Source organism: Hevea brasiliensis, chromosome 17, assembly GCF_030052815.1.
Source record: "Hevea brasiliensis isolate MT/VB/25A 57/8 chromosome 17, ASM3005281v1, whole genome shotgun sequence".
NCBI lineage: Eukaryota > Viridiplantae > Streptophyta > Magnoliopsida > Malpighiales > Euphorbiaceae > Hevea > Hevea brasiliensis.
The window spans coordinates 8,919,605-8,934,700 of NC_079509.1; the positions used below are offsets into that span (position 1 = coordinate 8,919,605).

The 15,096-nt window shown below is 34.1% G+C and overlaps 1 protein-coding gene across 3 annotated transcripts; it reads left to right on the forward strand.

Annotated features, from left to right (window-relative positions):
* The first annotated feature begins 1,717 nt into the window (after positions 1-1,717).
* On the forward strand, positions 1,718-14,838 carry LOC110642806 (pantothenate kinase 2). 3 transcript variants are annotated; one of them, XM_058139959.1, is made up of 23 exons: positions 1,718-1,879; positions 2,529-2,846; positions 3,579-3,791; positions 3,957-4,015; positions 5,307-5,423; positions 5,875-5,994; positions 6,097-6,191; positions 6,275-6,368; positions 6,540-6,671; positions 7,425-7,537; positions 7,682-7,874; positions 9,171-9,379; positions 9,721-9,765; positions 9,894-9,942; positions 10,032-10,114; positions 10,598-10,714; positions 11,175-11,238; positions 11,523-11,669; positions 11,760-11,906; positions 13,037-13,120; positions 13,439-13,633; positions 13,843-13,914; positions 14,331-14,838. In XM_058139959.1, the coding sequence occupies exons 2-23, from the start codon at positions 2,561-2,563 to the stop codon at positions 14,418-14,420; spliced, it is 2,724 nt and encodes a 907-aa protein (XP_057995942.1). In that variant the 5' UTR covers positions 1,718-1,879; positions 2,529-2,560; the 3' UTR covers positions 14,421-14,838. The 3 variants fall into 3 exon arrangements, with proteins under 3 accessions (XP_057995942.1, XP_057995943.1, XP_021650656.2); XM_021794964.2 differs by lacking the exon at positions 1,718-1,879 and adding an exon at positions 2,165-2,215; XM_058139960.1 differs by lacking the exons at positions 13,843-13,914; positions 14,331-14,838 and having other exon boundaries at positions 13,432-13,588.
* The last annotated feature ends 258 nt before the right edge of the window (positions 14,839-15,096 follow it).

Genomic DNA, 15,096 nt, shown 5'->3' on the forward strand with positions numbered 1-15,096 from the left:
TGCAAATTTAGCCCATAAAGATAGGTTCAAAAATCCTAAACCAATAAGAATCTAGGCGAAGAAAATCGGGTCTTCAACCCGGAAAATTATCCAGTTGCAGCACCATGTAGCGTGCGCACCACATTTAGGCTTCTCCGATAGATGGCCATGCAAGGCAAGGAGAGGCCAACTCGGCGAAATAAATGTGTCTTGATGCGTAACCACCAGGATCAGTTAATCTAGGAATAAATTTAAGCTTTGGATAATCAAAGATCATGGGAGCCGAGAAAAGAGCCAAAGGCAGAGTAACAGTATGTTAGCTTTGGCAGGTTACAGAGCGCAACGATGACATGGCACATCGGCGTCTCACTTGCGCTTTACACTCGCACCAAATCAACAATAGAAACTCAGTTCCCTCACTGTGGTTCCTTGCTTCTGGCCTGGCGGCACAAACATTAAAAAACTAAACACAATCAGAGAAAACACTAATAGCCCTCGGTGAAGCTCGAACCAAGCAGATCTGAAAAAAACCTAACCAAGAATCACTGAATTTGCTACAAAAAGCCGTAGAACTTATTTATCTACAACCTTACCCAGAGGTGGGAGGAAAACCCACCTCCAAGAAAGGGGAAGAAGAATTACCTATCTGAATGGGACAGAGGAGACCAAACGATGATTTTAACGGTAAGGGTAAAATTAGAAAAAAAAAAAATTTATTTTAATTTTTTAAAATGATAAATAAAGTAAGATAAATTTTTTTTTCTAAAATATAAAGTGAGACGAGGGAGTGAATATTTAATAGCTTGTCATTTGATACATTCATTATATATGAAATCATTTATATCATGGTTTTGAAATCTTGACTAATCTGGTTGATCGAATTGTAAAATTCATAAATTGATCATTTAAATAGTTTAATTTACTCTTAAATTTCATTTTAGACGAAAATCAATAACAACTCAGTAATTTGACTGAATATTTAGTCACCTATCATTCAATAATATTTTTTTTATTCACCTTATTTTATAAAAATTACTTCACCTTAATTGAGTTAAGATTGATTTACATAGAAAAAAAATAAAAGACAATTATAACAATTAATCATAGCTTAAAACTTAAATCATAAAACAAAAATATTTATGAGCGTGCATACACTTATCTTTATTATTTATTAAAAGTAAATTAAAAATTAAAAATAAAATAAAAATATTTGATATATCTAAAATTTAATTAATTATTTATTTATTTTATATTCATTATATCTTTTTATTTATAATTACTCAATTTGTTTCATTTATTATTCTAATGGGAAAATAAATATTATTTGCAATTTTAGCCTGATATATATAACAAATAAATGAATTATTCATTAATATTTATGAATATAATGAAAAAGAAAATATATCTTTTCAACTTAGTTTATATAAACAATTATATTATATAAATAGAATATGACATATGGATATTTGTATGGAATATAGTTATTTTATGTTAGATCGATAATATTATTATATAAAATTTTATATTAGACTCTGATTTTAAACTAAATCGGGTCTGAAGGCCATGATTTATGTAATTCAATTGATTTATTAATTTGCAATTTAACAAAAGGGCGGCGGGAAAATAATCCGGAAATCCGAATAGATCCATAGAGCTCCCAATCTCATTCTGAAGTGAACTTCACGTGCTGTCTGCGCGAGTACATCTTAACTTCATTAAGACCAGGAAGCGACGAGTCAGACTCAATATCTTTCACCTCTGCACGGTATTTGGTTTGGTAGCCGTGTTTGAATTTCTGGTTCGCAAGCACAATCCTTTTTTTGGCGTTCCTTTCCCTTCTTCTCTACCTAAATCAACAACTCAAACTAATCCTCGTCAAACAAAAAGCTGCTTTAATAAGGTCTGCATTTTCTCACACCAATTCTCTTCTAGTTTCTTCATCTCCCTTAATTTCAATTCAACTGAATTGGTCTCTCCACGCTTCCTCAACCAATTGTATTTTCCTTTTTTTACTCGCTAATTTAATTGATGGGTTCTTTTCAGTTTTTACTTTAAAAAAAAAAAAAAAATTTGTTTGACTGTTATCTGGGTTTGGCTTGACTTTTTCAATTTGAATTGGGTTATAAAGTACATTTGATTGTGCTCAACTGATCATTGAATGTAAGTGAACATTTTTCTTTTGGTTGGACTGGATGCATTAAATGTCACTAATATTTTTTAACTTCGGTATTATCAGGTGGGCCTTAACAAATTGACAAAATTTTCCCTTTTATTTTTGATCTTTGGGTGTTAAATTGCCTTCTTTTCAGATAGGCTCTAAATTTAGGTGATATAATCAAATACCAATCTTACGGGCACAAAGAAAATACGAGTTTCAATTTTTATATATTTTTATTTATATTCAATTTGTTGTTTCTTCCTCGTCACTTTTTGTGCTTAATCGTCTAGTGTGTGTGTGTGTATATATATATATTTTGTTTATTTTGAGTGTAGGACAAGTGACCTAACCAGCCTCTGACCCAAAACTGCTGTTGGGTGTGTATGTGTAGGTGGGAGAACAGGTGGTGAGAATTTTGGATTAATGGCTGGTTTAAAAGAGGATCCATTTCTTGAAACTAACGATATAATAGAAACAAGGGAAGGGGCTGAGATTAAGGACGCTGTTATAGACAAGTTGGGAGAGGAGGGGAGTCAAGGAGACAGAGAAATGGCTCCTCCTGCTGGTAATTCCATTCACAGGTCCGGTTCCAGACCCCAGCTGGACCTTAGCAAGGCTGCAATTCAGGGGAATTCTGAGGACAGGGATCCCACAATTCTGTTGCCTAATCAATCTGATGATATATCCCATTTAGCTCTTGATATTGGAGGTACAATGTAATTCAGCTTTGTGACTACTCGTTTTGTTCTGTTTTTTGGTTTTTGGTGACAAGTCTAGTTTATTATTATTAATTTGATAATGTTCTTGGCTCTTTGGTAGGACGAACATGGAATAAAATCTGGATTTTGATGTGCTTCCTCTTATGTCTGCACCTTTTTCCCCCCTTCTGCCTCTCCTTCATCTTGTTACTTTATTTTCCACACTGTCTTCTCATGGCCTTTTTTAACTGTCACTTCTTTTTTGGTCACCTTTATTTGGGAGGGAGAATTCTAAGTAGCAAGATTTCTGTGATGATTTTATTGCTTGACTCGGCATTAGAGTTGTAAATTTCAGATTTCAAATGGGTACAATTAATGTGATATCATACATGCGGAGATGTTCTTTCCTCTTTTCTGTACAGAGTTTCTAGTTTTGAAAGATACATTTTACAAGCTATTAACCCTCATCGTGACAACTGAGAAGAACATGAAGCATCTATTTTGGGTAGTTTTTAACTTATGATTACATTTCTCCGTTCAGCATTTATCTATCTGAGTCAAGAGTTAGGTTGGCAATTGTAATTTTGATAGGTAAAAGATTGCCTGCCTATTATCTCAATTGTTCTTCCTTTATTTTATTTTCATTTTAAACAGGGAAATGATTTGTAAGTTGCACTTTTAATTTACGTAAAGTTGTTTGTAGCCATCATGGTTTGTTGAAAGTTAAGATTATCTGATGGCAGGATCTCTAATCAAGTTGGTTTACTTTTCAAGACATGAAGATCGACCAATAAATGATAGGAGGAAGAAGACAGTTAAGGAGAGATTAGGGGTTTCTAACGGTAATAGGAGAAGTTACCCCATCCTTGGCGGAAGGCTTCACTTTGTGAAGTTTGAGACAAGAAAGATTAATGAATGCTTAGACTTTATTTCTTCCAAGCAGCTTCACCTTGGTGGTATGCATAGTTGCACTCATTTTTCATCTTTCTTTCAACTCATTTTCTTTTGTCATTACTAATACTTTGCATCATCTTGATAACTGTGAATTTATTTGGTTACAGCTTCTCATTACCTTCTTTTCTTTTTCTCTTGACAAGTCTGGATATTTTTCTTGTGGATAGGAATTGACTCACATGGTTGGCTTTCTGAGACCCCAGCTAATTGCAATGCTGTAATTAAGGTAACTATGTCATTGTAAATAAGGCATACATAGCATTGCTTGTCATTTAAATCACCTTTCTTTTTGGAGTTAATTATGCATATTGTGAAAAGCAGATAACTATCACAAAAGAAAGGAAAATTATATCAAAAGTTTCGTTTTTGTTAGCAGTGGGGGATGTATAGCCAAGAATGGGAGGTCAATTGACCCCTCATTTTTTTTTTTAAATTTCTTTGTATATATATATATATATATATATATATATATATATATATATATATATTTATGTATATTGATTCCTCATAAATTTAATTATTGAACCCTCTTTTTGTTAAAATTTAAAATTAGTTGAAAACCATATTACGCATTCAAAAGTTTATTTATTTTTAAAATTTTACTCTAAGTTACTTATATAAAGATATATATTTTCATAGCATTAATAATAATGTAGATTTTTTAAAAATAATTTTCAACTTATTAGATTTCTTTGAGTTTAATTACTTATTATATTTATATTTTTAATAATATTTTATTATTTATTTTTTATAAATTGACCCCATAAAATTTTTTTTCTAGATCCGCCACTATTTGTTCAGGCATAGTTAAATATAGTATTTGTAATGACGACAAAACATGTGGGAAAATCTGTTACCAGAGAGTTAACTTAGTGACATTATTTATTATTCTAGTTATGCATTTGTAAATTTGTACTGTGTTAAGCCTATGTCCTGTACACCACAATTATTGGCTCTTGAGAGGTCATCTTCAAAATTTGAAAATGAAAGAAGGGTTTCAGAAGTGAACTGAAAACAATGTGAATGATAGGAAGAGATGTACCCTGTGCAGCCATAACTGGATGAGACGAAGAGACGTCAGAAAATTAGACAGCAGAAGTGACTCACGATACCTCTGTGATTGGATTACAAAGGGTAGCACTTTCTATGATCACAATTCTTGATGGAAAGTGACTGTCCATGTGGCTATCTCCATTTCCCATTTCTTGAACTGGAATTTTTTTTTTCTTTTTAAAAGGCGCTTTGCACTATATGCTGGCATTTTTTGGGCCTGATGATTTTAATAATTTATTTATCCTTCAAAAGCATTAAGTATGAGGAAGCTATACATGAATTGTTTGCTTCAGATTCTTTCTGTACACAGTTGTCATTTTTCCCAATACTAGGCAAATTATGAGTTCCTTGCTTTTTGAGTTAAGACATACTTCCATAGTTGAGTCAAATCGTCTTGTTTTGCTAGTCCATTCCCACTCATAGTTCTGATGCAACTTCTATTAACAAATTGATTTTCTGAGAAGGCCACAGGTGGTGGGGCATACAAGTTTGCAGAACTTTTCAAAGAAAGGCTTGGGGTTAGTCTTGACAAAGAGGATGAGATGGATTGCCTTGTGGCAGGGGCAAATTTTTTGCTGAAGGTGAAATTCTGATGCCAATGATTATTCTGGTTTGAACTTGGTTTTTAGTTTTTGTTATCTGGTGGTATTAGATTATACTCTCACTGGAGAGATACTGAAAGATACAGTTCAGTTCTTGTTCTTTTCCTCATCCACCCTGTTCATGTTAATAATTCAAATAGCATTGTGCTTCAGTTTTCCCCCTAGCTATTATAGACAGGCTTGATTAAAGCATATTTCAGAAATGCTGGATTATAGTTGGAACAATGACAACATTCACATTTCTGTAGATGTAGTAGTGGGAATTTCTTATTTGTTCGCAGCAGCATGATTTAAATTTATTACTTTGATCCTGTGGTTTTTATATTTGATTTACTAGCCACGCATGCATGTGTTGGAGTTCTTTATTGGAGGTCTGCTATTCTTAACCTCAGTAACTCATGTTGCTGCCTTAACCAATTTTTTTGTGTAGGCTATACGCCATGAAGCTTTCACACACATGGAGGGTCACAAAGAGTTTGTGCAGATTGACCAGAATGATCTGTTCCCTTATCTTCTTGTTAACATTGGATCTGGTGTTAGTATGATTAAGGTACATTTCTCTTTCTGTTCTCAGTTTGTTAGTTTCTCGGTACTTGAGCTTGGGTATGGTAAAAACACGTGAGGGTATGATTATCCATTTTGTATGGTATAGGTTGACAGTGATGGGAAGTTTGAACGGGTTAGTGGGACGAATGTTGGTGGTGGCACTTATTGGGGCTTGGGAAGGCTGTTAACTAAGTGCAAGAGGTTCTTATCATATCTATGCCATTCTTATATGTTCTCTGTTCAGAAGTTTTACTAATGTCTATCTTTATTCATGTTCATTTCAGTTTTGACGAGCTGCTAGAATTGAGCCAAAGGGGAGATAATAGGACGATTGACATGCTTGTTGGTGATATTTATGGTGGTATGGATTATAGTAAGGTATGTCAATTTTAATATTTGATCCTTTGTTAAATTCACAATAAAAGACTGTTTAACTGCAAGACAAATTGGTACTGTAAGTTATCATCAATACTTATTTTGAATTTATGTTAGATTTTTTTTTCTCAATACATTATTGTGACAGCCTATCTCCTAACTAAATTGTCATAGATTGGTCTCTCGGCATCAACCATTGCTTCTAGTTTTGGCAAGGCTATTTCCGAAAAGAAGGAACTTGAAGATTACAGACCAGAAGATATTTCCCTTTCCCTCTTGCGAATGATTTCATATAACATTGGGCAGGTGTGTTGGGCAAAAGATCTTACTTCTCAAAATTTTTTCATTTGTTGATTTGTCTTCTAAAGGAAGTAACAAGGACTGTTTGTGTATTAAGTGATAATGCAATATACCTAGTTTTCTAGATTTTGGATTGGTATCTTCTAAATCATTCTCTGTATTTCCTTCCAACATATTATTGATAATGCTATGACCTATTAACATTTTTCATAAAACTAACAATTATGAAGTGTTTAACACATGGATCAGTTTGTGCGATGAAGAACAGCCTTTAGCTGTTTAAAAGAAAACCTGCAACCCCTTGGGGACAAGAAGTGTTATTTTATTCCTTGATTTTAGAGCATGGGGTCATTCAAAGGAATTACTGTGTAAAGACTAAATTCTGTTCCTACCAAGAAATTTTATATTAGCATAAAATTGATTGTTATTGTTGGAACTCAGAAAAAATCTTAAGTGTAGCATACTATCATCCTTTGGCCATCTCTATTATAACTTTGAGCACACTTATATTCACATGTTTACTAACTAGTGAATTTGTTTACAAGCTCATGTGGAAACTAATAGGGAAATGTTTCATTCTCATTAGAGATGACCAGCCATTTATGATTTCTACAGAATTGTTTTCAGATATCAAGGGTCTTGTTATATTCATTTGTTGTTAAATGCTATGTTGATATAATTGTCTGGCATGATCATGCCAGATAGATTATGTAATTTGAATGATGTGCTGGTGTCTGCATTGGCTGTTCCATTCTGCAGATTTCATACTTGAATGCACTTAGATTTGGGCTTAAGCGAATCTTCTTTGGAGGTTTCTTTATACGGGGTCATGCTTATACCATGGACACAATCTCCTTTGCTGTCCATTTCTGGCAAGTAGTATTTTTCAAGTTTTAATTGAGCTAAGGCTGATAACATTTATGTTGTTCCTTTTTCTTTTGCCTGAAGGATAATCAGTTTATGTCTATCATTGCAATTATCTAAAGAGATTTTAAATTTTTATATTCATTGGCTAGGTCAAAAGGAGAGGCCCAAGCAATGTTTCTGCGGCATGAAGGCTTTTTGGGTGCTTTAGGTGCATTTATGAGCTATGAAAAGCACGGTCTTGACGATTTGATGGTTCATCAGTTAGTTGAAAGGTTTCCAATGGGTGCACCATATACTGGTGGAAAGATTCATGGGCCTCCACTTGGAGACTTGAATGAGAAGGCAAGTGCTGTTGGGTTTGAAACAATATGACCTGGATTGCCAATGCCAACTCCCTTGAAACCAATGGGTCTTGGTTAGAAAGAAAATTAAAATCTGGAAAATTTATTCCAAACTGAAAAAATAATCTAAAAAAATGGGTTAACCTATTCAATTGGCTTGGTTATATTTTCTGTTATACAGAACTGGTGGGTGACCAAACTGAATCAAAGTATATATAAATTATATCTTTGAAAATTTATTAGATACTGATATTCTAATTTATAATTTTATTAAATCTAAATACATGATATTCTTCTAACACTTTTTCTTATATATATATATATATAGTCTTTTTGGTGAAAAGTTGGTGAATATTGGCATAAGCGCTGTCCATGCTAGTTTTTAACTTCAACATAAAACACGGTAAACGAGTCTGAATGGATTAACAATTGAATGCAATGAAGAGAATTTGGATTTGGTAAAGCATATTGTTGTTGATTGGGTGATGGAAATAAGAATCTGTTGTAATGCATAGTAATTATATATTCTTTGTACAATGTGCACATCTTGGTTCTTTAGCCCCTGAAATTTCTAAATGGGTTAGATAGTTAGACATACGAATGCCCTACTATTTTGTGGTACCTTTTGTTGTTTCTGGTATGGCACAAAATAAAGTTGGCAAAAGTAACTCCGCTACAGTGATTCTTTGGAATCATATATTCTTTTTAATCTTGATATTTTAGATATCAAGAAGGAATAGATTCTTAATAAAGCATGCAGGCATCTATCTGGTCAAGGAAAAAGGAAAAAGGAGATATTGCTAACCAAATCGATAGCTACTAAAGGTAAAAAGGTTCCAATTTATAGATGCTGACCAATAAAAGCATTGAAGTTTATTTACTAGATTGAAGCAATGTGACACTTCGTTACCTTTGTGGAAAAAAATGCCACCTTCCTATGGGTAATTCATGGAGAATGTAGAATCCCTTTTTATTCTCCCCTTTTTTCTTTGGGTATTAGTAAGAACAGCATGAACACTCTTCATCCTGAATTTGAGTTACATTTGATGCTCTTCATTGGTTAGTGTAGTCCTGATGTACAAAGGTCGTGATCAGAACCTCAAGTTTTTCTTTTCCTCCAATTTTGCAATACTTGTAAATTAGAAAATAGAATTTTTATTGAGAATGGCTTGATGACACAAATTTTGCTGTTGCTTCCTGGTTTAATCATTGGATACACATTCTTTCTTGAATATTTTTATTTATAGTGTCTGTTTTCCTATCAGACATAAGCAATTTACCATCAATTCACGTGCAGATTTCATGGATGGAAAAGTTTGTGCTGAAGGGAACTGAAATCACAGCTCCTGTACCTATGGCTCCATCCGGAACTACTGGACTTGGCGGCTTTGAGGTTCCTTCATCCAAAGGTGGAACTCTGCGTTCTGATGCAAGCGCATTAAATGTTGGTGTTCTCCATCTTGTGCCCACTTTGGAGGTGTTTCCTCTGTTGGCAGACCCAAAAATGTATGCAAAACTTAATGTTGGTTTTTTAATTGCACCATATAGATAATTTCCTGCATCAATCCAAATAACTTGATCATACTACTGAATGGTACAAAATGTTCGGACTCTGATCATGCCATTCAATTGTATCCCTTTAACATGTAGCTGCCAACATTTTGGGTAGCAAAAGCATTATGTAGAAAAGTTGGGCATTATTTGCTCCACTTTTTTGGTACCCAATTTAGTCAAATAGCTGTTACTGAATCTGCAAAAAATTGTTAAATATTATTGTATGATGAACAATCATCTGTCTTTCTTGCCTGTCTAACCTGGTAAGAGTGTGCTGACTTGTATGCCAACAGGTACGAGCCAAACACTATTGACCTCTCAGATCACAACGAGTTGGAGTGAGTACATTATTCAAATTTTCTCCTTATTTTGATAATCCCTGTACAAAATAATTAGTAAACTAGTTAGTGTCTATTTTTACTGTTTAATTTGAAGGTTCTTATCTTATTTTTGTATGCTAGCATAGGTATTGGTTCACTGTGCTTTCTGAGCATTTGCCTGATCTTGTTGACAAGGTACAACATCAATAGTCATTAAACATATGAAGTTGGAACATTGCTACTGCCAATTTGTCATTTAAGAACTTTATGTGAATTTTTGGTAGGCAGTGGCAAGTGAAGGTGGAACTGATGATGCCAAAAGAAGGGGTGATGCTTTTGCTCGTGCTTTTTCTGCTCACTTGGCAAGGTAATCGTGCCATCTGGTCAATAGTGGTGAACATTTCTTATAATATCTGCACCTATTAAGGAACTGGTTAGATGAGGACAATAATTTTGAAGATCATATATATATATATATATATATATATATATATATATTACAATAAACTATTCATGTTGTGAGGTTGAAGGAAGTGGTGGGCCCATCTCACCATGTTCTGCAACTATGTCATTTCAACATAGACATTGTCAATGATTAATTAATGAATAACATGTACCTCCTTAAATGTTCTGCATGTGTGTTACTTCATGGATGCTGAAATTTTGTGGTACAAATCTTCGTCAATTCATCATAAAGAATTTGGAAACATCATTGCTCTTTTTGGGTTTTATTGCTGTTTGGATTGAGTTCTTGTAGAAGTTAAATTGTTTAAATTAAGTGTGCCATTGCTTCCCATTGCGTCCATTGCATTTCTTTTTTTCTTATTGCCAATTTCCAACCGCAAAATAGGTTGATGGAGGAGCCTGCTGCATATGGGAAGTTAGGTTTGGCCAATCTTTTGGAACTAAGAGAAGAGTGCTTGAGAGAGTTCCACTTTGTTGATGCCTATAGAAGCATAAAACAGAGGTAACTACTGATTTTCACAAAAATCCTGTGAGTATTTATGAGTCAAGTTTTTAACTGATTTCTTTTATGAGTTTATTTGCATTTCACTTTCACATTTTAGTTGATCATGGTCTGTGTACTGAAATGGTGTGTCTGATCATGAAAAATTATACACCTCTCAAACATGAAACTACATGAACAGTCACTTGAATATTTAGTGCTCGATAAATTCTTTAAAAAATTTAAGTCATGGTAAGTCAAGGTTGTCACTCGACATTTATGAGTTATGACACAAAATGAGGCTTCCCTTGCTTTATTACCTAACTAATAAAGTCAATTTCTTATGCATTTTAGCTTTACATTGAAAGTTTTATATATATATATATATATATAACTGCACTTACTGGAGCTCTACCAGATTAACACAAACTTTGCCACACTTATTATTTTCTTATGGTCCCCTTGTGTATTTGGATGACAGGGAAAATGAGGCATCACTTGCTGTATTGCCTGACTTGTTGATGGAGCTTGATAGTATGACAGAGGCATGCATACATAATTTTGATGTTACCTTACGTCCTTTCCTCCTGCTCATGTGGAATAGTGATTAGTTTCAATAGCACCAATAAAATATCTTGTAACCATGAACTGTCTAAAATTTTGGTTAATAACTTGCATTTAGAAAATAAAATAAATAAGAAGGAATTAGTTTAATATATAAAACAACAATAAACCTGAACAGGAGAGGCTTTGAGCTATTGTTCTATCATAATTTTGGTACTTTACCTGGCAACTATGTTGATAACCTGAAATCCTCTTTATTTTGTAGGAGACGAGATTGCTGACCTTAGTTGAGGGGGTTCTAGCTGCAAACATATTTGACTGGGGATCTCGTGCTTGTGTGGATCTCTATCACAAAGGAACAATTATTGAAATTTACAGAATGAGTCGCAACAAAATGCAAAGACCTTGGCGGGTACTTGAATAGAAAAAATACATATTTTATCTAGAGAATCCCTTGACTGCATCATATGTTGATATAAATTATGTCTGACTTATCATTCAGGTGGATGATTTTGATGTTTTCAAAGAGAGAATGCTGGGTAACCCGTGCCCACACAAGAGAGCTTTACTCTTTGTGGACAACTCAGGTGCTGACATTGTTCTAGGGATGCTTCCTCTAGCACGGGAACTCCTTCGACGTGGAACTGAGGTGAGTTTACTATCTCTGTACTGCTAGTGAAAGGCATTTGTTGAAATTTAGAAGAATAGAAAAGAAATGAGAAAAGTAGCAAGAAAAGGATTTACGAGATTCAGCTACGGAGAGCCTACATCCACAGACACAAAACCTCAAAAGGGCTAATTTTATTCACTTGTATTTTGTGTTTTACATACAAGTCTATGGTTATAATGGAAGATACATGATATATGTGAAATGCTATCAACAAATCATAAATCACCCTAAGATTTTGCTAATCAATCTCGTGATTTTTCCATAATCATAAGATTCTTCAATGAGGCATATCCCATTAAGGAAAAATCTCGTCAATTCCAACACTCCCCTTGATGAGATTTTTGCTAAAGTCATAGATTCATTATCAAGCATTTTTTTTTTTTTTTTAATGTCCTCTCTTTCCTTTTTTTTTTCCCTCTAAATCTGACTTTTTATTTTTATTTCTCTCACTCTCATTCTCTCTCTCTCTTTTATTGGGTCTACTTCTTTCCTTGATAAATAGAGGAGAAAAATGGAAGAAATAGAGTAGGGACTTTAAACCCTTGGCTCTAAGGAAGAAAAACAGGGACTTTAACCGTTGGCTCTAATGAAGGAGAAGAATAGAGTAGAGACTTCAACCCTTCGCTTTGATGAAGGAGAAGAAGAGCAAATACTTCAACCCAAGCTCTAATTTTATGTTGAAATTTAGAAGGATAGAAAAGATAGGAGAAAAGTAGCAAGAGAAGGATTTACGTGGTTCGGCTATGGAGAGCTTGCATCTGCGGACACAAAACCTCAAAAGGGCTGCATTTTATTCACTTGTATTGTGTATTTTACATAATACATAGAACTTCATATCTATAATGGAAGATAAATGATATATATGGAATGCTATCAATAAATCATAAATCACCCTAGGATTTTGCTAATCAATCTCATGATTTTCCCATAATCATAAGATTCTTCAATGAGACATATCCCATGCATTAAGGAAAAATCTCATCAATTCCAACAGCTCTTAAATGATTTGTCTAGTACTAATTATTACTTTAAGCCTAGACTTTCATTCCGAGTGAAAACTTTCTTCAAATTATTACAATGTGATAAAATTTAATGGTAATGATTTGCAGGTTGTTTTGGTAGCAAACTCCCTCCCAGCACTAAATGATGTGACTGCTATGGAGCTCCCTGATATTGTCGCTGAAGCTGCCAAGGTTTGTCCCTATGGCTTGGTACTTTTCATCTTGATCTCCAATTGGCTTAAAATCAACTTCATCTCTGCCAATGCGATTTGGTCCATATGCATGAAGACTTGGCACTTTTCACCATAATTTCCAATGTGATTGCTTTGGTTGGACATGCTACTGAAAATGGATTTTGTGGCTAATTGAGGGAACATTGAAACTATAATATTCTTGTACATAAGTATCAGACTTCAAAAACTTAATGCTTGTTGTGCCATTTTATATAGAATTTTTCATGATAATAATGCAATAAACAGAAGTAATAAAACTGATTCTCCTAGTCCACAGCATTGTGACATTCTTCGCAGAGCTGCTGAAGCAGGAGGCCTGCTTGTGGATGCAATGATCAACACTTTAGATGGTTCAAAAGAGAATTCTTCCTCAGTTCCCTTGATGGTTGTTGAGAATGGGTGTGGGAGTCCATGCATAGATTTGAGACAGGTCAGCTCTGAGCTTGCTGCTGCTGCAAAGGATGCTGATTTGGTATGATGGTGGTTCCTATTTTCTATTTCCTTGTTAAGCATTGACTTCATATATTTATATGTTCAAGCATGATCCTTTTTTCTTTTAATTCCTTGTGGTTTTGGCTTACCCTTCTGTTTGAGAAATACTGTTGCAAACATGAACTTCAGTAGAAACTACAAGGGCAGGATCTGTAACTATACTCGTATCTTGAAATTTGTGTTGTTCAGATTATCTTGGAAGGGATGGGCAGAGCTCTCCATACCAACTTCAATGCCCGGTTTAAATGTGATGCATTGAAGGTAATACTATATGTTTCTTTTTTCCCCTAGTTGAAAGGTCTCTCCTGCAATGTGAAAGTTGAATGACAGTGCTCCGATCTTTTCATGTTCTGGGTATAAATGAATGCCTAAGATAACTTAGCTTTTCATAATCACTGGGGCTGGCAATTAAATGGGGTCTTCCAATTAGATTTTAGATGTCAAAAGTAGTTAGCAATGTTTAGTTGTACCCTTAAATAAAAGGGTGTCCTAGTGGACAAGGCTTCCTGCAAACAATGCAGGCTATGGGAAAGTTAGTTGTACCTCTTTAATCAGGACTTAAGGAGGAGAAACACCATCCAAGAAAACCACCTGTCATGCGTATGTTGGAGTGTTCACATGTCTTTTAGGAGTGTGTTAGTGGACTTTCAAAGTAACAAGTGTGCTTTCTCTTGCAGCTGGCAATGGTGAAGAATCAGAGATTGGCAGAAAAATTGATTAAAGGAAAGATATATGACTGTGTCTGCAGATATGAACCGGCTAGCTGAGAGCTTCTTATCAAGTTAAAGTCATCAGTATATCGTCATTTTAATTTTGTGCTAAGAAATCAACAGGCAACTGTTGTGCAGAACAACAAAAAACCTGTGACATGACCTTTAAGATTGATGTGCCAATTCACCTTGACGTGGTTGGATCCATGGAGAGCCTGGCATGAGTTCAATACTTTCAATACGAAGGCAAAATAAATGGAAGAAAAAACAACAACAGTCCAGTAGTCCTTGCTTCCTCTCTCTCTCTCACTCTCTCTCTCTCTCTCTCTATCTCTATGCATATTTATTTGGGTTATGTATAAGCAGCGTTGAGCCAATCACCTCAGGTTTCAGTGGAGCACTGTCCTTGAGATGGTTTCTCCACTTTGTTTACTTGATACTGTAAAAACAATGGAAGAAGCTTTACTTTTACTTATGCTTCGGTTGACACTTGCTACAATGTTTAGCATGTAAATAATAGGGTAATTTATAATTTACTCTTCTAACAAAAATTATAATTTAGTCGTTTTTTGAAAGAGAAACAAGTTAATTTTCTAGGTATATTTTTATTAACAGAAAGTTAAATTTTACCGTTAGTGCGTTTTGTTTAAGGACAAAAGCATTAGAAATTATAAATTATGAAAACTATGATGTTGCATTTTGTTAATTAATAATTATTATAAATATTAAAATT

Bases quoted from the DNA above. Each gene is read 5' to 3' on its own strand.
- LOC110642806 (XM_058139959.1), top strand. From the start codon at position 2,561: ATGGCTGGTTTAAAAGAGGATCCATTTCTTGAAACTAACGATATAATA. The intron at 7,538-7,681 runs GCAAGTAGTATT...TTCATTGGCTAG, and splicing joins TCCTTTGCTGTCCATTTCTG to GTCAAAAGGAGAGGCCCAAG. The intron at 11,907-13,036 runs GTGAGTTTACTA...AATGATTTGCAG, and splicing joins TCCTTCGACGTGGAACTGAG to GTTGTTTTGGTAGCAAACTC.